The 24,638-nt window shown below is 42.7% G+C and overlaps 1 protein-coding gene and 1 long non-coding RNA gene across 2 annotated transcripts in view; both read left to right on the top strand.

Annotated features, from left to right (window-relative positions):
- The window catches only part of LOC140706779 (kinetochore protein Nuf2-like), a 44,260-nt gene extending 20,496 nt beyond the window's left edge, over positions 1–23,764 (top strand). Inside the window, exons 10-14 of the mRNA XM_078392445.1 lie at positions 1,975–2,112; positions 7,181–7,321; positions 8,241–8,416; positions 17,311–17,446; positions 23,535–23,764. Of these exons, the coding sequence (XP_078248571.1) occupies positions 1,975–2,112; positions 7,181–7,321; positions 8,241–8,416; positions 17,311–17,446; positions 23,535–23,654 (711 nt within the window). The 3' untranslated portion in view covers positions 23,655–23,764. The remainder of the gene's footprint in view (positions 1–1,974; positions 2,113–7,180; positions 7,322–8,240; positions 8,417–17,310; positions 17,447–23,534) is intronic.
- LOC140702152 (uncharacterized) lies at positions 13,069–16,783 on the top strand. The gene is made up of 2 exons (XR_012081206.2): positions 13,069–13,758; positions 14,276–16,783. It is a non-coding gene; the product is annotated as an uncharacterized LOC140702152 (long non-coding RNA).
- Positions 23,765–24,638: the final 874 nt, after the last annotated feature.

Here is a 24,638-nt window from a genome sequence, read left to right as displayed (position 1 = left end):
GGATTCTTGCCCACAATAGTAGATATGATAATGGTCTGAACTGAAATTGCCCATTCCCATCCATTTTAGTTCACTGACGCCCAGAATGTCAATGTTTATTCTTGTCATCTTCTGTTCGACCACATCCAACTTACTAAGGTTCATAGATCTTACATTCCAGGTTCCTATGCAGTATTTTTCTTTGCAGCATCGGACTTTCCTTTCACTTCCAGGCACATCCACAGCTGAAGTCCTTTCGGCTTTGGCCCATCCACTTCATCAGCTCTGGAGCTATTTGTACTTGTCCTCCGCTCTTCCTCAATAGAATGTTGGACGCATTCCGACCTGAGGGGCTCATCTTCCAGCGTCATGTCTTTTAGCCTTTTGCTTCTGTTCATGGGTTTTCTTGGCAAAGATACTGGAGTGGCTTGCCGGTTCCTCCTCCAGATGGATTGCGTTTAGTCAGAACTCTCCACTATGACCTGTCCGTCTTGGGTGTCCCTGCATGGCATAGCCCATAGCTTCTCTGAATATATATATATATATCCTTCTCAGATTGCTGCCTTCTCGTGGTGAAGGGGCTTGAGTAATTTAGAGAAGCTATGGGCTATGCCATATATAGAATTGGGTATATAGAAACTTCTACCTTATTCTGGTGTGGCTCTATTTCCTCTCTGAACTGACAGGCAGTAGCTAACGAAGTTCATTATTCAAGGGAATGAGGCAGTTGCATGGTTGACTGACTGACTGTGGTAGACTTCCTTTTTAATCACCAAAAGCAGTGGTTCCCAACCTTGGATAATCCTGGTGTTCTTGGACTGTAACTTTCAGAAACTCCAACCAGCACAACTAGTGATGAAGCCTTTTGGGAATTGTAGTCCAAGAACACTTGGGTTACCCAAGATTGGGAACCATTGACCTAAAGCAAACTAGAGATTAGAATTTTCAAAAAATATGTAATCATAAAACTGCACTCCAATTTGCATATGTTGTTAATTCATAAAATAGAGACTTTGCAGCATAGTCATCTGTACTTAACTACAGTGGTGCCTCGCAAGACGAGCGCTTCGTTTAACGATGAAATCGCATAACAAAGAAGTTTTTGCGATCGCAAAAACGATCGCAAAACGATGTTTCCTATGAGTTTTTTTCGCTTTGCGATGATCGGTTACCTGCTTTGCTAAGCGATTATCGCAAAACTAAGATTTTCGCACAGCTAATCGGCGGTTTCAAAATGGTTGCCGGGTTAAAAAATGGCCACCTGCTGTTTTCTGGGATGGATTCCTCGCTGCATGGGCAGTGAAAAAGGCCACGCTATGGAGGATCTTTGCTGGACTGTGAGTTTCAAGCCCATAGGAACGCATTAATCGGGTTTTAATGTGTTTCTATGGGCTTTTTAAAATCGCTTTACGATGTTTTTGTTCTACACAGTGATTTTGCTGGAACAAATTAACATCGTAATGCGAGGCACCACTGTATTTGCACTTTATATATTGGCCAGAATCGACTTATGCGAATATAAATGTATTGGTATAAATTACAGAGCTGAACCAATATTAGTGAGTTGCAGTTCTTTTTCCTCATGGTAACCTGACTCAGTGAGGGGTAGAAGCAGTGATAATTTATGCCATTGTGCTTATGCCAGTGTAGGATTCTGGCCCTAATTAAATGTGGATTTTTCAAGGAGTAACAATGGTTTCTGAGGAAATGGTGGTCCTTCTTGTCAAGCTAGTTCTAGAATTTGGAATTCTGAGGAACGAAGTAGCAGATATTGTGCTTCTTTTTCCTGTACTCTAAATAAGTGCATGGAGGTGGAAAACTGGACTGCTGTAAGACTGATTTGACAGTCAGGAAAAAAATTGTCTAATACATACTGACTTTACTGCTAAATGGAGAACTGACTTACTTGAAGGTAGGTTTTTTGTTTTTGATAGCAAACATAAACCGCTAAACAAACATTGAGATAAGCTTTTTATTAACTGTCTTGTAAATCAGAATGAGTTAAAGTTGGCCATATGTGCCCTGAAGGAGGAACAGGAGCAACTGAAGTCCAAGATTACAGAGTCTCCAGAGGAGTTGACTAATTGCAAAGAACATTTGAAAGAGACACTACAGAAAATCAAGAGAGACAAGGTGAGTCTTGCTGCTAGATTCTTTGGCTTTATATTTATCAGCAGTAAGTAAGCTACTTTGACAAATGAGCAAAATCAGTTTCTGTGCGATTTGATACCGTGAGTCAATGGTTCTTAACCTTTTTGTAAGAAACACCCCCTTGAGCCATTGAGGAGGTTATCATTGCCCCCCTCCCCACAACGGCAGTGCAACGCCACTGCGGGGAGGGGGGCGATGATAACTTCCTCAATGGCGTTGGAACCGTGGTGTCAGCAGCACCACATCTGCTGCCAGCACCAGCTGCTCTGGATCCAGCGGCGCAGGGAGGGGGGGTGATGATAACTTCCTCAATGGTGGAGGGGGCGCGGCGGCTCCATCGCCCCCTATCACCCCCTTTCTGTTCCTTCACCCTGCGTTGACTCTTTTCATTCCATGGCCCCCCTGAAAAACAAAATCGCCCCCTGGGGGGCAATATCGCCCAGGTTAAGAGCCACTGCCATGAGTAAACGTAACATAATTTCTGAAACTTCATTGTTTCAGGATCTCAAAAACAAAATTAATCTTTAAAAGAGTACTTGTTCAGATAGGTATAGCTGCAGTTCAATACTTCGCCACTTAATGTGAGTTTTCTCAGAACCTTTCCCCCTCAGATTTTCATGCCCCAGCCATAGATGACTCTGTCACTTCTTATTTACCCAAAGTTAACTCTTTGTGTTTAACAAATTTAACAGATCCAACTCAACAAACAGTTTACAGTTCTCTGTAATGGGCTAGGTGTAGACCCAACATCTCAGTCTGACCTCTTGTTTAATACCTTTTGCCTCACATCTGCCACTGCTATATTCAAGAGAGATGAGGGTGGTAAACCCATCCCCCCCCCCCAAATGGCTCCCAAACATTGCCTGGGCTGGCCTGGGATGGGGTTTGAAGGGACCCATCCCACGAGGTTTCCCAACTTGCTTCTATGCATGCCCAATTCTCTCTGTTCCAAGCTTCTCTTTTTCCCTCTATCTCTGTTACGTTTCTCTTTCTCTCAGTGGTCTGACCCAGTACAGTGGTTTATACATTTGTGTTTTCCATTCTCTCTCTCTGCTTCTTATTTATTTATTTATTTTATTTACAATATTTTTCAGCCGCACCATTGCCAAAGTGATCTCTATGCACTTTAAAAAGTAGCCCATTTCCCTGTCCAGGGATCTTCTTTAACAATTTCAACCCAACCTCCTTCTTCATTAACTTTCTCGCCCTCTTCTGCTGACCAGCAACCTTCCTCCACTTCTTCTCTTCTCAACTGCCCCCCTTCTTCCCTCACATCTTCCTTTATATCACCCTCTTTTCCTGCCAAAATAGCTCCCTCTACTGCTGCAGTTTTGCCTGGGTCTTTTCTGTTTCTTGCATAATCATCTTTTCAAGCTCGTTTGCCAAGTCTATCAAGTCTGTCTTTTCTGGTTTTTCCTTTTCCACGGAAGGTACACCTCTGGAGCCCAGATCCATCACTTCTTCAATCTCACATATCATACAAATACATTGTGGGAATATAGTCAGTACACATATTTGAAAGGTACTTATTTTTTTTTTACCTGTTTCAGCAACCCAGAGAAGAATAAAGATTGTACCTTTGGTTTTTAAAAAGGTAAACCATTGAAAATAACATTCTGGATCTAGAACACACCATGGCAAAGTTTTCTCAAACTTTTCTGGATTATTTGAAAGGTTTCTGAAAAAGAACAATGAGCAGAAGGCATAAGACAAAAGAGTATAATGACATGCAACATTCCTGGGGAGTGCTGATCTTTCCACTGATTTTCACAGGATACTACTTTTACTTTAATTAGATTTATACCCTGCCCCTCTAGACCAGGTCTACTCGGGGCAGCATTACATACATAAAACATAACAAACAGCATCTTAAAAGCATTAGAAACATCAAAAATTTTAACAATTATATAAAAAGCCTTGCCAAGATGGAAAGATTAAAGGAAAGTGAAGGGCAGTTTAATTGACTGGAGGGAAAAGCCTGCCTGAAAAACCATGTTTTCAAATGGTTTTTAAAAGCATCCAGCGAGGGTGCCAGCCGAATTTCTGTCGGGAGGCTGTTCCAAAGCCAAGGGGCCACTGCCAAGAAGGCCCGGTTTCTTGTTCTTTCCGGGCCTCTCTCAGCGTTAGGCCCCTCAGCTGTCCCTGCTGGCTGTGTCGGGTGATTCAGGTAGAACTAGGTGGGAGAAGACGCTCTGCCAGGTATCAAGGTCCCAAACCGTTTAGGGCTTTATATGTCATCGTTAGTACTTTGAAGCCAATGTGGAAATGAATGGGAAGCCGATGCAGAGCAGCCAGAGTGGGGGAGATATGCTGATGTTTCCTCACCGCACTAAAGAGCCTGGCCGCTGCCTTCTAAACCATTTGAAGTTTCCGCATCAATCTCAAAGGCAGCCCCATGTAGAGTGCATTGCAACGGTCTAATCTCGAGATTGCGAGTGTGTGGACCAGAGTGGTGAGGGCCCCACCATCAAGATATGGTCGCAGCTGGGCAATCCGCCATAGATGAAAGTAGGCGGAGCGGGCCACGGACGCCACCTGGGTTTCCATGGTAAGCGCCGGGTCCAGGTGTATCCCCAAGCTGCGAACTTCGCTCTTTGCGGCAAGGGTCGTCCCCCCAAAAAGAGAGGGAATCACCCAGACCGCCGATGGAGGGACCACCCACACTCAAGACCTCAACCTATTCAGCCGCATCCATTGCAGTATGGTCTCCAAGCAGCGCTGAAGGGACAGAATGGCATCCACTGAAGTAGGTGAAAAGGAGATGTAGAGCTGCGTTTCATCAGCATACTGGTGACACGAGGCCCCACACCCCCTGATGACCCCGCCCAGCGGCCTCATATAGATATTAAACAGCATTGGGGAGATGAGCGACCCCTGTGGAACCCCACAGTTGAGACTCCATGGGGCTGAAACACTCTCGTTGACGGTATTGAAGGCAGCTGAGATATTGAGGAGGACCAACAAGGACACGTTGCCCCCATCAGCCTCCCTCAGCAGGTCATCCAACAGTGCAACCAGTGCCATCTTTGTGCCGTAGCGCAGCCTGAAGCCCGACTGAAATGGATCCAGGGCATTGGTTTTGTCTAAGAGGGCCTGAGGTTGGTCTGCCACCACCCTCTCCACCACTTTGCTCAAGAAAGAAACATTGGCGACGGGCCTATAATTTCCAATATCCGTTGCAAAATTTGGTTTCTTCATAATGGGCCTAATGAGTGTCTCCTTGTGGGCAAGGGGAACCTTGCCCTCTTGGAGAGACCCATTAATTATTGCTGTGGCCCATTCCGTTGTTACAGGCTGGGCTGCTTTGATTAGCCAGGCCGGGCAAGGGTCAAGGGAGGAGGTGGTGGCCCGACAGTGATCAAGTGCTTTGTCCACCAAGTCTGGGGTCACAGGCTGAAAGATGTCAAGGATCACCAAGGTGGAGTGCTGGACATCTCTCGATCCATTGTATTTAAAAAAGGGGAGAGGTCACAGCGGATGGCCTCCACTTTAGATTTTTAAAATGCTGCAAATTGGTCAGGTGAGATATTAGTGGGAGGCCCATCACCCAGACCAATTCAGGATAGATCGCAAACTATACGGAAAAGTTCTGCCTGCTGATTGGAAGCTTCGCTTATCCGGTCAGCGAAGTGTGATCGTTTGGCAGCCCTTACATTAGCCAGGTAACAGTTAGTTGTGATCCTGATAGCTATCTTATTATAATCCGTCGGTTCCTCTCCAAGTGCACTCTAGCCTCCTGATTCGCTTCATTGCTTGTAGGTCCCAATTATACCAGGACCCTGGCCGAGCTCTGCGCCTGAGAGGGCGTTTAGGAGATACTACTGTGTCACACACTCCTCAGGCTTTTGCAGGTACCACTCAGGCACTTTTTAATACCTTTTTAATGCCTAAAATCCTAGACACCACTCATTGCCACCAGGGAAGGCTAAAACTTCCAAAACAATAACCCCAAAATCTTCCAAGAAAGGATTTTTTTCATTATTTCAACATTTTAAAAATATTGTAGGTTTTTAAAAGTAGTTTGCAATATAATGCCCTTTCTGAAAGCCTCTGATTCACCCACTTAGATTTTATATTCTATAGACAATTAAGCCTAACATTACATTGTCTAATCCCTTTTATCTCATCTTTATTTCCTACCTTTCTCTCTCTTGTAAAAAAGTATTTTATGTTGGCATAAGCGTGCTGCTTATGCTGCTTATATACCGCCCCATAGTGCTTCAAGCACTCTCTGGGTGGTATACAAGTTAATTATGCAGGCTACACATTGCCCCCCCCCCCCGCAAGCTGGGTACTCATTTTACCGACCTCAGAAGGATATAAGGCTGACTCAACCTTGAGCCAGCTACCTGGGATTGAGCCCCAGGTCGTGAGCACAGTTTTGGCTGCAGTACAGCAGTTTAACCACTGCGCCACAAGGCTGCCATAAATCTGCAGCAAAGTGTCACAAGTTTAAAATACAGCGTACGTATTTGCTGTGGTATGCTGAGTTTTGTGGCTTGGTGTGTGATAGTGAATGTTTACACTGAATTCTTAAACTGGAGTAATTTGCCACCAGGTCACTTGAGTTACATGGGAAGGTATAACTAATATGATCCGGGCTGCTATATGTATGGTGCTGTTCAAATAATAGAATATTTGTAATGCTGTGCAAATATGACAGTCAAGGATCCCTCTAAGGTGCGCAGCTGTGCGCGTGCAACTCCACCTCCCTCTGCACAGCTTTTCTTCTCCTCCACGGAGCGCCTTTGGTTCCAGTTGCATCAGGATCCCCCTTCTGAGAGGCAGAGCACATAGTGGGGCTGAAAATTAGAGGGTATGTTGAGGACAGTGCATGTATTGCTTGAAATTTCATTTTTCTGGTTTTTAAAGGTTAGTCTTATCTATAGGTACAGCTTACCAAAACTTCCAAAAATGTAAGCACTATAATCCTTTACGGGGTGGGGGGAACTAATTTATTAAAAGTTCCCAGACATGTTTTTCGTCTCACTTATAACAGTTGCCTGTAGCATGAAATTCTAAAACTCTGCTTACTTTTTAAATTATAAAGCAAGAAGTAATTGAGAAGTATGAAGCTTACAGAGACCTAGTAGAGATGTTTCCATCGTGCCAGTTGGAAGTACAGTTGTACCAAAAGAAGATGCAAACCCAAGGAGCAAATATGGATAGATTGTCAAATATATTGGCAGAGGTTTGTATTCTGCAAATAGAATTCTACTTTAGTTTTGTACTTCAGTTGCTGAAACATCTGGAGGTGCATCCTTATGTGAGTATAACTTGCAGTAAATTCTGCATTGTGCCCTTGGTTAGAGTCAAAAGTCTGAGTGGAAAAATGGGAAACTGGTGCCCTATTGCTTGCTCGTCATGTCTAAAGTAGGATGCCTTGGGGTTCCTGGATTATTAAACTAATATTGGGAAACAGTCTGAGCCAGGAACATCTTTTTAAGGCAGTTATAAAGAACTTTTGGCCTGTGTAGTTAATCTGGTTCCCATCATAGCCCTGCCCCCTGATCTGCCAGTGGTTGAAGTTAACAGCAGTTAGTCCTTAACACACATCTCATCCTCTGATGCCGGGGAAGCCCAGTGCTTAGTGAAGCCATCACTGCAGGAGCTTCAACCAGCACTTTAGTTAGGGCCAGATGACTTCAAGGTGCTGGTCCCCTTGATGGCATCTGGTTTATGGAGGAAATAAATAAGTATTCTAGCCCTCCCACTCAAGATAGGCTTTGTGCCCTACTGCAAGATGTCAGTTCCATTTTTGTTTTTAGAGCTAGTGAAGTGTAATGGTTTACAGTATTGGACTGGGACTTTAGCAATCCACGTTCAAGCTTCCACTGAGCCATGAAATGCACTGGGAGACTTTGAGCCACCTGTTCTTTCTCAGCCTAACATACTGTACCTCACAGGATTACTATGAGAATGAAGGAGAACAATATAGGTTCCTTGTGCAAGGCAGTTATCAAGTACTGTTTGATGCTCGTCTTTGACCATAATAAATTAAATTCAAGTATTATTTAATGTTGTGTACTGTAATTGTGTTCTGCTAGCCAGTAGAGAAACTGTCTTGTATAACTGGTTCTTGTGTTTTTTCCAAAATGTTTTTGTTCTAGATTAGAACACTAGAGGATCAAATAGAGAACAGTACAAGTTCTTTAAAGAATGTGAAGACAGAAGAAATGTCCTTAAAGAGACTGGTTATTGTTAAACGGGAAAAACTTGCAACTACTGAAATCAGACTGAAAAAGATACGCGAGGATATTGAACAGCGCAAGCAGGCAATAACAGAGTATGAGTTTATTTTATTTGTTTTTATGCTACATGGTCTGTTAAAACATCTTCACAGGGGTTCAGAAGTAGTATTCTGAAGAAAGCTGATATTGGAACCATCTTCAAAAACAGTATCAGAAACAGCATATTAAAGTAATCAAAGAGGGATATAACTAAGGCATTTGTTACCCAGCCATATTGGACATCTGAAGAAACCCAGTTTTAACTGTGCAAGTGCACTCCTGGCCAATCCAGGCTTAGGGGTGAATCCAGGAGTACAACCAAGCTGTGGATCTATATTTTCAGGTGGGGTATAACCCCATTCAGCACAGATTGCATCCCTGTTCCCTGGTCTGTCTTTTGATTGGCCAGAAGCACTCCTGTCCTGTCTGGATTAAGTTTCAGTTTATTTGCCCTTGTCCAACCAATTACTGACACCAGGCAGTGGAACAGGCTGTCTGGAGTTTTGGGGTGTGGTGTCACCAGTATACTGATGGTACCCAGCTCTCCTTTCCAGGTAGTTCCAGGGAAGGTGTCTCCATCTCATAACCAGGCCTTGAAGCCAGATTAAAAAGGATCCAAATGATCCACTTCATCTAGGAGTTTTTGCACCTGAGAAACTACCATATGGTCCAGTACCTTGCCTAGAAACTGAATATTTGAGACTGGCTGATACTTGTCCATTACACTGGGATTCAAGGAAGAGCTTTTTCAATAATGGTCTTACTACCACCTCCTTTAAGCTTGCTGGCACTCTGCCTTGCTGCAAGGAGGCATTCAGCACTCTCTCAGCCTTTCCCTCTCTGTCTTTAATAAACCAGGAAGGGCAAGAGTCCAGCATACATGTGGTGGCTTTCACCTCTCCGAGAACCCTGTCCACATCCTCAGGTTGCATCAATTGAAGTGTATCCATTATAACAGAACAAGCAAGGACTGAAGTTACATCCACAGGTCCTGATTAAATGCAGCCTCCAAGTCAGAATGCATGAGCGACTTTGCCTGCAAAGTGTTGTGCAAATTCCTCAGAGAGGTTTACTGAGTGGTCAGTATCTTGTTCTTTTGGTAGGCCCTGGCTACTCCAAATAACTCTGCTGGACTACTCTGTCCAGACACAGTGGTGGCAGAGAAGCATGTTTTTTTCACTGTAGTCACTGCCACAGAATAGGCTTTCAAGTGACCCCTAGCTCATGTTTGGTTGGATTTGTTCTGTGTTTTCTGCCATCCTGCATCCCACTCATTTCATCACTGCCAGCTCCCTTGTAAACTATAGGGGTTGTCTGGCTCTACTGCCTGGGAGAAGACACTGCAATCGTGGCCATTTCACCATTTCAGATGTCAACCAGGACTTTGGCAGAACTGCCTACCAAGAGAACAGGAGACCCCCCAGAGCCATCAGGAAGCCCATTTGGGTTCATCCATCTCCTAGGGCAGACCATAGTGATTGGTCCTCCACTCTTGCAGAGGTTGTGAGGTCCTATAAGTCTAAACTCAACAGATAGTGATCTATCCATGACAACAGAAATACAGAGCGTTCTTCCATACTCATTTCACCATCATCAAGGCCAGCGTAGAAAACTAGGTGGAGAGTACCCTGCAGCTGGGGGGGGGGGCAATTACTGGTTGAGACAGGATGTCATGGAGGACAAGAAGTTCTGAGCTGCTTGTAATAAAGTAGTTTCAGATGTCGCGGGCCAGTAGGACTACAAGCCTAGAAGACTCCAGCATCATTTCTGAAACCAGCTCAGGAAGGGAGACTGTTGAGCAGCAGAGTGGATAGTGGACCAACAGAATTCTTATTATATCACTGGCACCCACTTTCTGGTATACATAGACCCAACAAACTGGGACAGGGCACCTTGTGAGGGAGGTAGTATCGAAGTAGACTACAGTAACTCTGCCTCCCTACCCCTCATTTCTGGCGTGGTCCTGCACAGAGAACCCGAGTGGAGAAAGCTGAGAAAGACTAATTACCCTAAGTGTTTTTCAGCTGGATCTCTGTCTATTATTTGTATACCCAAGTTTGCGTGCAGAAACCAGTTTTTGTTGTGGCAGGTGGTTCAGTGTTCTAATTAAAACATGGCAAATAAAAGGCAAATGTGTTAGAAAAGCAAACAAATCGACAGTGTATTACTAGATCTTCCTCTTTTTTCTTGATGTGGCCTTCCAACATGAGAACTCAGATTCTTTGCATATACTCGTACAAACAACCACACAAGTACTCACTCCCCCACAAGTTCCTATAAATCCATCTAACATTGGCACACACTTGTACTCAGCCCCTTATATAGTAGTTACAAGCAAGCACGCACTCGTGTACTCACTGCTTAAATAGCATCACTTACATGGACTACAGAGCTGTTTCAGGGAACAGGCCAACCTAGGGTCTAGCTCTAGAGACACTGGGAGCCCTCCAGCTCCAAGGTTAATACTGAAGCTAAAGCTGAACATGGTACCAGGTAGTGTCCTATATTCATACCACCCAGTTGCCTCATCTTTTAAGACTGTGGCCTTAATAAGTATGCTTTTCCATTGCTTTGGAGCTTCAGTGGCATGGAAACCCTTTTACAAAATGAAGGCTGGGGGGGGTTTTGTATTTTGAGATTTTAAAAAGTATTATTTTCAGATGCAACAGCTGAATTGTAGCAGATTCCAGGTAAAGTTTGCTTACCATATTTGCCGGTGTATAAGGCGACTGGGCGTATAAGACGTCCCCCCAACATTTCCACTCAAAATGTATAGTTTGTTATATACTTGCTGTATAAGACTATCCCCTCTTCCGCATGCGTGATTCTGGTTCCTTTTGCTGGGAGAGAGCGAGGGTTTCCTGGAAGGACAGCATCAGCGCTGAACAGCAGACTGTCGGGAAGCAGCAGAGAGGCGGCAGTCATGTGGTCTCATCTCAAAATGGCTGCCTCCTCTCTGCTGTTCCCGACAGTCAGCTGTTCGGTGCTAGAGTCTTTCTTTCTCCAAACCTTTATTGGCATAAATACAGCTGGGATTACTAACAATAAACACAACGGGTTATAATTTGGAAGTTAATTTAAGAATCTCAAGCAGAAAAATAGCGACAGCTTCAGTGATACGGGAGGAAGAATCATTCAGAAAAATCTCAGGGGTGTTCGGCAGGGAAGATAACCAGGGTTCTAGTAGTGCCTTACGAATGGAAAAATGAACTGAGCAGAAAAACAATATATGGTCAAGTGTATCCGGAACCAAATGGCAGAACAGGCATAATCGATCCTCTTTAGGAATATTTGCAAATCGACCGGTATGGTTCGCTGAGGGAAAAATGTTAAATCGGGCTAACATAAATGCTCTTCTTAACCTGGGGTTGATAAGTGAGGAAAAATAATTTGGATGATAACCAAGTGAAGGGAAAAGACCAAAAGAAAGCGGAGAACAGGTAGGATTCAGTTTGGCTGCAAGAACCTCAAACTCATGCTGCCAGAGTTTAGATTTAATAAGAGCATGGGCCTGTTGAATTCCTAAATCATTTAGGGATTCTAGTTTAAAATCAAGGGATTGAAGTTTAATCTCAATCAACTTCAGCCACTTGGAAAGGAAATTGTCTCTGAGTAGATCGTATAGTAAGGAATTGGGCTTAGAGTTTAAATGTAAACGAAGCCAATATTTAAATGTGGTGGACCAAGCAAGGGTAGAAGGGAGATGGGTACCCAATTCCAAAACTAAAGTTGAAAGACGAATCATCTTGGGGACTCCTAAGATTTTCCTGAAAAAGGCGGCTGCCAAAGTGTCAACATCGTGATCTATGGCCTCAATCCAAATAGGAGCTCCATATAGTAAGTGGGAAAGCAATTTAGTCCGAAAAATAAGCAACGCTGCAGGCACAAATTGATTGCCAGATGAGTAGTGAAATTTTGAGATGGCATTAAGATGGAGGCTAGAGGAAGATAGAACCAATTTTTTGTGGGGACGCCAACTGAGTTTATGATGCAGAGTGATACCTAGATATTTAAAGGATAAAACCTGCTGAAAGGTTTGTGCTCCGATTGTCCAGGGAGATAGTGATACAGAGTTGGAAAAGTTAATTATTTTAGTCTTGTCAGCATTTATAACCAGGTCATTAGCTGAACAAAAAGTTTGAAATTTGGATAGGGTACGACGGAGACCAGCTTTTGTTAGAGATAATAGGACTGCGTCGTCCGCGTACAAAAGCACAGAAATTGGGGAACCATTAAGAGAGGGTGCAGCATTAGTAGAAGCAGAAAGAGAGGAAGGCAGGTCCGCTAAAAATAAATTAAAAAGTAGTGGGGCTAAGACACATCCCTGCCGAACACCTTTGTCAACTAATAATTTGTCAGAGAGCTCATGGGAATTTGGCAGCCGAATCTGACATATATTGGAGGAGTGGAGACGCCTAAGCAAAAAAAGCAGTCGGGGTTCAATACCCCAGTTGTTAAGTTTATCCCACAGTAAATTCCTATTAACTGAATCAAAGGCTCCTCGTAGATCGACGAAGGAGGCAAAAAGTCTAGCTTTGTGATACATTGAGTATTTTTCGGCAAGGTGATACAAAAGCAGAACATGATCCAGAGTCGAGGCTTCAGAGCAGAAGCCTATCTGTTCCTTCCCAGGGAGGTTTTTAGAAGAGGCCCAAGCTGATAGTTTTGATAAGAGAAATTTAGAATAAAGTTTGCCTATATAAGACAATAGGCTGATTGGGCGATAGTTACTAGGAAGAGAAGGGTCGCCCTTTTTGAAGATTGGTATCAGAATAGAAGATAGCCAAGAGTCCGGAAATACACCGGAGTGATTTACTATGGTAAATAATTTGGCAAGCAGATGGGACCACCAAAGAGGATTGTTAGACAGAATCTCTGAGATAACATGATCAGGGCCTGGGGATTTGCCAGGTTTAAGGGTGGAAATTAACTCTAGTACCTCATCGGAGGTAACCGGGGGCCAATCTGGGAAGTTTTGAGAGGGATTGATAGAATAATGGAGAGAGCACGAGGAGGAGAAGATTTTTGAAAAATGGGTAACCCAAGAATCAGAGGGTATTGGAGAGTACGGAGAGAGAGCATAAGATAAGTTTGTACGGGAAACAAGGGACCAAAAAACCTTAAAATTCCGAGAAAGAATGGCTTGCAGCAGATTGGTCCATTTGCGTTGGGCGTGTAGATGTTGTTTCATATCCAGAAGGGTGGTACAAGACCTTCTGGCTTCGAAGTAAATTTTAAGAGCATTAGGGGAAGGGTAGGCTCGAATAGAATGAAAAAGGGATCTGACCTGTTTCTTTGCCAGCCAACAATCGGAGTCGAACCAAGAATTAGCTCGATTGTGGGAAGAAGACCGATAAGGCCTACTAAGAGCTTGAACCAAGGAGGCCAAGAGACAGTCGTAAGTGTCTATAGCCTGGGGGGTAGAGTTGGTTGAACCTATAGTATTAATAAGGTCAATAGTCTCTGGCAATTGTGACCATGATAAAAAGTCAGTGTCAGTTTGAGGGGACCATTTAAGGCGTGGTGTGGGGCTGAGGGGGGGGAGTAATAGGAGGGGGACGGACTGGGAGATTTAAGGATAGTCGAAGAGGCAGGTGGTCACTGTCAGTTCGTGTTTCAACAAAGAAATCAGATATAAATGGAAGGAGAATAGGGGAGGCAAGGGCATAATCGATTACACTGGGGCCCTTGACAGAAAAATGAGTATAACCCCCAGGAATGTCTCTCCCCACAGTTCCATTTAATATAACAACTTGGAGACTGAGACTAAGGTTGGCTAACAAAGCAGCATAAGCATTGATAGAATGGTCTTTAGAGGATCTTGCAAGGTTGAACCAAGGAGGGGTTGATGTTTCAAGATCCCACTTCAAATGGCTAGCCAGTTTGATGTTATTAGGTCCTATTCTGGTATTTAGATCACCCATAAGAAGAACAGAAGCTGTGGAGTGAGTCCTTAAATGGAGATTTGCAAGATTCTCAATCTCGGTCCAGTAATTATTCGGGGAAGGAGCAGAAGGCGGTATGTATAAATTGAAAAGTAAAATAGTAAATTTGTTACACTGCAATAACAGAATCTGAATATAATTGGAATGGGAAGGGATAGAAGATAGTGTAAACAAGGAAGAGGATTGAAAAAGACAACATAGTCCAGCTGCAGGGCGACCCTTAGGGTTAAGTTTAATAGCGGGTATATGAAACGTAGAGAAACCCGGAATAAACGGAGGTGTTAATGACCAGGTTTCTTGAAGAATAATAATATCATAGCCGGATAGAAAACTGGTTAAATCCTTATCTAAGGCTTTTCTCTGCCACCCAGAAATATTCCAGGAGAGGAATTTAATATGAAAAGGGGAATTAGGGGGCATCTGAGAAGTATCATCCAGTCATGAAGAGGCTGGAGATCTAGGATTAGGGGTGGATGGAATGGGAAAGGGGGGGGAACAAGCAGATTGGAGGCGAGGGGAAGTTATCTGGGGTGGGCTGGGGCTAGATTGTGGTAAGGAAATTAAGGGCATAGTATGACAAATACCTAAAGAGGAAGAACAATTTGAATCCCTACAGGATTTTGTGCTATTAAATGTAAGTTTGGGATTGACTAAATCAAACTTTAAAGGGGGAGGGTCTTGAGTAAGAGCATCCACCAGGAGAAAAGCGTCGGGTGTTACACTACGTTTGATTAAACAAATTGGGGATAGCGGGATAACGGAAGAGGGCTTGGAAGAGTTGGTAGCTATAAAATTACAATCGGAAATGTCCAGTTGTTTGGGAAGGTCAACATCAGGTTGTGGATCCTGGGAGGTTCCTGAGAATGTCGTGGGTAGATTCATGATGTTATCAGAGGGAAAATTTTGGAGAGGCAATGATTGTATTTTAGGCGAATTAGGAAGTACTCCTGTAGTCTTCTGGAAGGGAGTTGGGATCAGGATGGAGTTCTGCAGGGGGTCCAGGGGCAAATCAAGAGGATTGGTAGAACTCTTGCAACATGAGGTCCGGGCAACTGAAGAAACTTGCAAAGAGGCATGCAAAGGCAATGTAGATATAAGAGGTCTGATTGGAATAACATCTTTAAAAAAACGATGGGGAGTAACTCCCCAAGTGCGTAAAAACTGTGCAGATGCAAACAAAAGTCCCGGGACAAGATGAGAGTCAAACTTCAAAAGTACTCTACTCTCAACATGAGACTTAGATAATAATTCAATGTTGACCAGATCAATCTTCCGAATAGGCATTCTGAGAAGAGCAGCGAGGTGTCTCTTGGCCAATATAATTCTGTTCCAGCATGGGTAGCTTGCAGAATTGCCAGAAGGACGCACTGTGATGACAGCCACGTGTGGATCGTAGACTAATTGAGTGGCTGGCTGCATGGAAGTCCGTTGAGTAGCATTATCTGGCGAAGGATGATGAAAAGCAAATTGATGAGAGTCAAAAGGAATATCTTTCAGGCTTTTAGGAGGATTAACCGATATCTGGGGGTGTGTGTGGCAGAGCTCCCTCACAGCAGCCGTGAGGCAAGTAAGCTGCGTAAAAATGCGAGAAACCGTCTGGTAAGTCAACAGTGAATGATGTTTCAAAAGTTCAAGGGTATCACAGTCCAAGGATTCATCCGCACAGTAATTCTCATTAGGCTTCTGCGTTGGGGGCTTAATTGGAGAAGAGGAATGTTCTGGAAACGCTCCGTCCGAGGAACACTCATTCACAGGCAAGGGTGGTTTATTAGACACTGGGGGCTGAGATGAAAAATAGGACTCCAGCCTCGACTGTTTGAACAAAGGCAGCAATCTTGCAGAATTAGGGCTAGGTGGCGAAAGAAGTCTCTTGGATTTCCCCATGGCAGTAGGCAGTTGGATAAGGGGGCAGGGTGAGAATAACACACACTCTCTTCTCAGAGGAGCAATGGCGTCAGGAGAAGTCCTTTCAGCTGGGAGCTGTATCAACAACGCCGTAGGAGCAGATGCATTGGCAGGCCACCAAACAAACTAACCAGAACAACAAATGACTCCCCAGCTGATAAATAGAATTTGCAGGGAGAGAAAGTAGCAACTCAAGGAGAGAGGAAAAAGCAAAAGGATTACCGGAGCTCCGATTCCAGCTGCAGTCGGCTCGGACTCTCCTGAGCAGTTCCTTGTCCACGCTGTCTAATTACTTCCCCAGACTGGAATTTTGTAATCCTCTGTTGTTTGCTGTTGTTCGCTGGTATTAAGGCTCTTCTTGATAAGGACCGAGCTGATGGTATCCACCAGATATCCACAAGGCTACCCGGCCTTATCTGCACTCTTCCTTCACGAAGAAGTACGGTTCTGGCTGCAGGGAGACTATCACTAATTGTGAAAACTATAAGGTTTGTTTATAAAAATAAAGATAAAATAACGCTTGCTCACTGCACCCAGCTGGAAAGTAGGGTAGCAGCTTCAAGTAAATAAAAACAGTAAAACCCTATAGAGTTAAATAAAATAAAGATAAAATCATCGCCGCTTGGCCAAAAGCGTGCTGCCTGGGCGAGCCGGAACCGGAAGTCGAACCGGTGCTAGAGTCAGGCTGTTCCCAGGCTAGGAGCGGGGCTCTACTCGGTCCTACTACCAGGTAAGTGACTTCGCTGGGAGATAGGGAGGGTTTGCTGGACATGCACCTGGTGTATAAGACGACAGCCCCACACACTTGGAGGCATGTTTTTCAGGGCCAAAAAGTCATCTTGTATGCCGGCAAATATGGTAACTTATTTTTTAAAACGGAAAACATTACCATAAAAAGAAATAATTTTCTGTAACAAATACAAATATTCAAGCTATAACCCCATTCTGTTTTTTTAAATTATTTTAAAGCAAAGCATAAAACGATATGTGCAAATCATTGGTATATGAAGTGATGTTTGTTAGTATTCTTTATAGTATATAAGGATACAAAATTACATTTGAAAGTAGCACCCCTAAATATTTATTAAATTGCTCTCTAGGTGTTGTAACAAATTTCAGGAGAAAAGAGAGACTGTCTGTGAGAAGCTGAAAACAACTCATGCAGAAATTATGCAGCTCAAAAGTGCTATTCAGCAGTTTAATGACAATATTGGTAAAGAGAAATCAAAAGCCCAGGTGAGTGTTAGCAGGTGTGGTGTTGGTACCATATCTTTCCTCTTGAAATAGGATTAAAATAGCATTTTTCTGACCTCAGTGATTCTGTTGTTCCCTATCTGAGTGGAAAGTTAAGTGTTAAACTTTTTTGACAAAAAACCAACTGACGTACATTTTTGTTCTCTTTCTTGTGTCATTAGGCCTAATAGCTCTGGGGCAGCACCACTGCTGCTGCTTCATAGATGTGAAACTAGATGTGCACTCATTTTATCCCTCCCCTAAAACAGGGATGTGGTGGCGCTGTGGGTTAAACCAGTGGTTCTTAACCTTTGTTACTCAGATTCTTTTGAACTGCAACACCCAGAAACCCCAGTTAGGACAGCTGGTGGTGAAGGCTTCTGGGAGTTGCAGTCCAAAACTCCTGAGTAACCCAAGGTTAAGAACCAGTGGGTTAAACCACAGAAGCCTCTGTGTTGCAAGGTCAGACCTGCAGTCGTAAGATCGAATCCACACATTGGAGTGAGCCCCCGTCGCTTGTCCCAGCCTAGCAGTTAGAAAGCATGCAAAATGCTAGTAGATAAATAGATACCACCACAGTGGGAAGGTAACGGCGCTCCATGTCTAGTCGTGCTGGCCACATGAACGCAGAATATTGTCTTCGGACAAAACGCTAGCTATATGGGCTGGAAACGTAGATCAGCACCGCCCCCTAGAGTCGGACATGACTGCACAAATTGTCAAGGGGAACCTTTACCTAAAACAGGAGTAAAAGAACACTTTTCTGTACCAAACTTAAATCTTTTGCGCTTGCAGAGACTGCTTAGTGCATTCTTGAGTGGAGGAATCATTTTGGTTATCAGTAAGGTGAGGATTTCTATGAGCTAAAATGTCAGAAATATGTAAGCATTTGTGACCTTAAAATCATCTAAATATGACCAATTACCACCAAAATATGACTTCACAATTTTTCTGAAATTAGCACCCAGTTTTTAAAAATCTGTGCTTATACATACACATACAAAAAGGTCTATTCTTCATCTCAAGTCCAGAGAAGTGTTAGTATTGAAGGAATCAAATGAACATTTTGAGAATAAAATGGTCATACCTGAATTAGTTTTTGCCAACAGCAGAATTGCATTGGATGATCACATGCATCTTGAGGTTATTAAATGTGGAACTCCTCCTGCTGTCCGTCAATATGTTCTTATACCTTGAGAAACTCTGATATCACAAGAAGTTACAGGAACAAATTTGAAAAAAGCCAACTTAGCTGAAGAAAATGATGGCTCATCGTCATGAAATATTGCTACATGTCCATTTAGAATGTTCCTTATTTTGCAGTGTTGAATAACCCAGAGTAGATTGCACCACTCTTTGCCGTTTATAACCATTTTTTCAGCCACTTTCCTTTTTGCTGACTTTAAATCACTCTCAGTTTGTTTCACAATTCTCAGAGCGTCACTAAGTTCCATTCCTTCAGTTTCAAGGTGGGCGATTGCTGTTGATAATTCACTGAAGTTAGATTTTATATATGCCAAGGTTTCAGAAAAGGAATATTGCACCATCTTGATGGAGGGAATTTCACAACAATCAAATTATTTTAACCATCCGCTGCAAAAAATTAAAATTTATGGAATACATAGTCACATCCAGCCAAGTTTCCCAATAATCACAACAGGTTGGGGAGGGAGAGCCAAAGTAGGAGCAGTTTCTTTGAACTTTTGTTCAAAGAGCTTTAACCAACATTCTTTTCTCCATTTGAAATTATCTTCATTGAGGTAGTTCCTTCAAAAGTCTTCAGCTACTCTGTGTAAACCACATGCAAGGCATGTGATATGGATCGTTTTCAAATAAAGGAGTTGAAGCCCCTTGGCTGCCTTCATCATGTATAGATCAATGTCTGTTACAAAGAAGAGAATGTTTCCCTTTTTTACACCATCTGGCCAGAGTAGTTTCATAGAATCATTGAAGAGCATAGCAGTAGTAGAGTTGTTTACTTTTTGTAGATTTACACATGTTAGAAGAAATACTTCACTGGGCTTGTCACACTTCAGAGTGCCAATAATAACTTTATTTCCATATCTTCTGTTGACATCACTTGTTTCATCTATTGATGCACCTTTCCCTCAGCCACTGCAGCTAATCAGTCTGGCAGCCTTATGACTGCCCATCTCCTCCACGTTTGCTAACTCGTCAGGAGGGTTGCCAGCAACCAAAATATGATCAAAAAATGTTTATTACAATATTAAGCAGAAATATAACATGTTTTTTTTAAAAAAATCATAATATGACTTTCCAAGCAAAATAACATAATCCTCACCAGAATACTTATGTTTAAATTTATAAATTCAAGTATAGGTTGCAGAAAAAAATATGACAGGTCATTAGAAACTCTCACCCTAGTTTTGAATCTCAGTCAATATATTTCACATGTCTCAGGCCATTCCCTCCAGTTTCTCTGAGTGCTTCTTTCCCTGCTGTAATGACAGCAGCATTTAAGATTTTTCTATAAGCTTTGGTTTTCTAGCTGAGTAATTATTTACTCCATTTTCATCATTTATGTTTTCTTCTCTTTTTTTCGCTCCTCCTTCATGTATACCTTTGCAGTTTCTTTTGTTTTGTCTACACCTCTTGGGTTTTATAGTCTCAAATCTTTAACTCAAAAATGTGTCTTTTGAGGGTCCTAAAGTCTCAACAGACACACACTTGGGATGTTTGTTGTCTGTGAGATCCTCACCATTAATTCCTATTAACACTATCAAACACTTACTGTATACTTCAAAGAATCAGTTATCTAGTTTGTGAGCCCTCTTCTGGGGAGAAAGTTTGCTAACATCAGCTGTGGTGGCTAAAATCAACTTCAATGATTATCTGTTAAAGATGACAGCCATCAAGAGCTCTTCCAATGGAAACCAGTCGCTTATTATGAGTTGGTTCTAACCAAACAATAGTTTACTGATTAGTTCCCTGAAAACTGCAAAAGTTAAAGCAAATGATGTCTCCTTTACTTTCAGTGCTTACCAGATTTTTAAAAAGGGAGGGGAGAGTGATCTTGACATACTGTATTTCTAGATAGGTCTGGTATAGACATTTACCTTGTTGTACTCAGTTTCAATGCCCTCAGTGCTGGGGATGCAAAAAAGAGGTAGGTCATCAATGTTACCAACCCAATCTTTTTCACAACCACTGACTAACAAGACAGAACTGGGGCCTGGTTGGGTGCTTTTGCAGATCCAATTCAATTACCAAAAGAACAGTAAGCTCCCTCTATTGCTACAAATTTGAGTCCTAGTCACCACCTGAATCTCCAGCATTAACTCTGGCACTGAGATCAATGTCCTCGGCATTGTTTCTACAAGCCATTTACGTGGGTGAAGAATCTTCATCACTACTCCTCTAAGACTAGAGAATCAGGAACGTTTTGTGTCTGAATTTACATCTAACACTCCTCTAATTGCTAACCAATATCCATCGTCTTGCATAATGCTTCTATAGCATTGGGCTGCCATGTGTGGCTAAGATCATCTGCTTTAACTCCAGAAATGTATTAAATATCTAAACAAAGTTGACTAGATATTGTAAGTGAATGCCCACTTTCCTAGCTGCTGCTAGCAGCTTTCGGTCATGATGGAATTGTAGTTTGCCTTAATGCTGAATAATTATGCTTTGCTGAACGGTAAGTTGGATGGAAGGAATAATTCCTTCCTTTGATGACCAGTATCCTGTTGCACAAGTCTGTCTGTGTTAAATTGTCATGACTGGCAGTTCGCTACTTTTTAAACAATTCTTTGTTGTTGTTGAACTACAAACAATTTGTGTGTGATGAGCCAAAATTATGTGCACCCTAAAATTGAAAACGTAAGCCTTAAATTAGCTGTCATCCACTGCTAACAGTACAGTGGTGCCTCGCTAAACGACGATAATCCGTTCCAGGAAAATCGCCATTAAGCGAAAACATTGTAAAGCGAAATTAAAAAGCCCATTGTTTTTAACCCATTGAACGGGTTTCACTGCGTTCCAATGGGGTAAAAACTCACCGTCCAGCGAAGATCCACCATATGGCGGCCATTTTCGCTGCCTGTATAGCGAGGAATCCGTCCCGAAACATAGCGGGGAGCCATTTTAATCGCCTGGTGGCTATTTTGAAACAGCCAATCAGCTGTTCAAAAAACATCGTTTTGCGAAGAATCGGTTCCGAAGCAGGGAACCGATCATAGCAAAGTGAAATTCCCCCAATCAGACCATCGTTTTGTGATTGCAATTTGATCGTTGTTAAGCGGATTTGTCAAAGTGTAGGGCAATCATAAAGCGAGGCACCACTGTATTATTCCCATTGTGTAGGCAGAACTATGTAAGCTGATTTTGCAATTGGTCCTGTACTTCATGTTTCCACTGATTGCAGTGGGAATTCTTTGTGGATACCATTTCCACCTTGGTGCAATTGTAGCTACTGCAGCATAACTTTAAGTTATGCCTGTATAGCTAAGCAACAAGATTTCACCCACAGTGTTCTTTTCTGAGTGCTCCCAGACAGACTGCTTAATGCTTCTAGAACATTTCCTAATATAGATGTCAAAACTGACTAGTTGATAGTTGCCCAGATTCTCTTCTCCTTTTTGAAAATGGGATGACATTTGTCCTCCTTTAGTCCTTAGGGGCCTCATCTGTTCTCCAAGAGTTCTCAAAAATTAGACAGGGGCTCCTATATTTAATCTGCAAATTCTGATAGTACTCTTGGATGTTGCTCATCTGATCCTGGACATTTGAACCCATTTAAAGCAGCTAGGTGTTCCTGCACAAGTGGTGTACCCAATGTTCCTTCTAAGGTGTGCAGGTCACAGCTGTGCAATGCTGCATCAGTGCTGCACACCCGCTGCCACTGTTGCTGCCCATTTGGTTCTAGTCATGGTGCCCCTGCCCAGAGCTCTTGGAAAATTAGAGGGAGTGTTGTCTGTACCTATTGTGGACAGCAGCTCTCTCGCTTTCTCCTTGATGCTACTTGTCCTGGTTTGAACACTGCCTTCTTTCTGGTAAATGATGCAAGATAGGTGTTCAGTAATGTTATGTGTTCTCTCTGTCGCTCACTCATATTTTCCTATTGTATTCATGCAAGTGGATCAATTACTTTCTGATTTCATCTACCCTTTTTATTTCTCATGGTCGTCCAAAGAAAGGGAAACAGGTGTCTTCTCAGTATTTCGCAAACTGAATAATGTCGACCGCATTTTTTTCTATAAGCTGGCCTAAGCTTCCATTGCCACAGTGAATGTAACCAATCAAGGACAACACCAATCCCAACTGATTTTGTTTGGGATGTAACACTTCCAGAGATACGTTATGTGCAACTTAGTAACTGTCTAGTTTTATCCATTGTTAACATTTGGATATCAGGGTCTGGTCTGATAAATTCTTTTAGCAGTATTCTTTTGTCTTCTGTATATGTGTGACTTCACTGTCCTCCCAACAGGTTACAGTGAAAATGAAGAACAGGTTGACTGCTTGTAACTAATTCTTCAAATAATTGCTTGCTTTATTCCCCGAATCTGATTGTTTTTATTATTGTCACAAAGAACTAAGGGAAATTGGAGGGAACAATGGGAGACAATGGAGAGCTTCATTGGAGCTTGCTTCAAAACCAATGTTTATCACTAGAAGGTTCCAGACACATTTTGTGTAGGCCTAGGGAATCCCATGTGAATAAATTCACCAATGCTTGTGCAAAAGGTCCACAGTTAGAAGATGTAACACCTCCATCAGTTCAAGCTGATGAAATGGGCCAGACTCGTAACGGGAACTCTCATTTTTTAAAGCTCTGTTACACAACATGTGTTAAGGATTACTTTAAGGGTCACTTGGCATACCTCTGGAATGTGGCTAGCATGGGTGAAATGAGGCCTCTATTTACCCCATTGTGTGTTTTGGATGATTCCGGAAGAGCAGACATCTGTGCTGGCTTTACAGAAACCAGAAGTACTCAAGAGTTTAGCATATTAAAGCTACTATGTGTTTCATATTTTTAAAAAATTCTAATTGGCAGTTATGAAAGAAATATTTAGGTATCTTTGACATCTTATTTCTGACTCTTCCTATTTTTCTCTATCTACCTAAGGAGATCTACCTTAGTCTGAGGGTTGGCTTGGAGAAATACCATGAAAATCTGGCAAGGATTGTGGACAGCTACACATCTGCAAGAGAAAACAAGATTTCTGAATTAGCCAGACTGTTTTAGCTTAATTTCTGCAATGGAGTTTATTTATACCCTTGTTTTTAAAATGCATGCTATTTTCAGTATATGCTGAAGGACACAATTAAAGCATCCCTTTGCCTATGAGGAGATAATTCAGGCCTGTTTAATGTTGTTTATAGTTGATAAATCCTGTTAGATGCAGAACATTGTTCATTTCATCTGCACTATTTTGTCTCTTCTTGGTTCATCCTCATCGTTGAAAGTGTGGATTAAACTGTCAGCTATTACAATGTTAAATACATGGCTCTTCAGTACAGAAATATGCTGACTGAAAGATTGTTTCCAGGTTTCCTTTTCTAAAGGAGTAAGGTGTTGGACTACAGTTGCCATCCTCCATAGCCAGCATAGACAGTGGTGTGTGTCAGTGATAGTTGTCGCCCCAATATCTCAAAAGAGAACTTCTGGTCCTCCCTCAGAGTAGCAGCACAAAAGAGCATAGCCTGAGCCTCACATTGGGGAAAAATCCTCTGACAAGTACCAAATTGAATGGCTTTACATGTGAGTGTCAAAAACTTGAACCTGATCAGGGACATAATGAGTAACCAGTGAAGGTGAGCCAAAGCTGGAGCAATGTCAAATTTGTTCACATCAGATACTGTCCTGGCCACTGCATTTTGGACTCTAGTCTCCAGGATAGCTTCAAGGGAAGGCTCACGTAGCATTATAATGGTCGATCAGGGAGATGACCATTGCTTGCACCTGCATCCTGAGGCAGTCCTCATTTAGGTAGGGGCAGAGTTGGGCAATCAGTCTCAGTTTGTAAAGGCAGATCTGGACAAGGCTGCAATCTGAAAGTCTCAAGAAAGCAGCTAGCCAGCACCCTGGACACTTCCAAATTAGCAGAGAGAACGGGTGGAGCAGCGGTCACCACCCAATCAACCAAGCCACCGATAGAGTCAAGGTCAGATTGGATGGCCTCAATTTTGGATTTTAAAAAGCCTGTAAATTGATCACTGGTGAGATCAC

Source organism: Pogona vitticeps, chromosome 4, assembly GCF_051106095.1.
Source record: "Pogona vitticeps strain Pit_001003342236 chromosome 4, PviZW2.1, whole genome shotgun sequence".
Lineage (NCBI taxonomy): Eukaryota > Metazoa > Chordata > Lepidosauria > Squamata > Agamidae > Pogona > Pogona vitticeps.
Note: the sequence above shows the minus strand (reverse complement) of the source record. Positions and strands in the feature narration are given on the sequence as shown.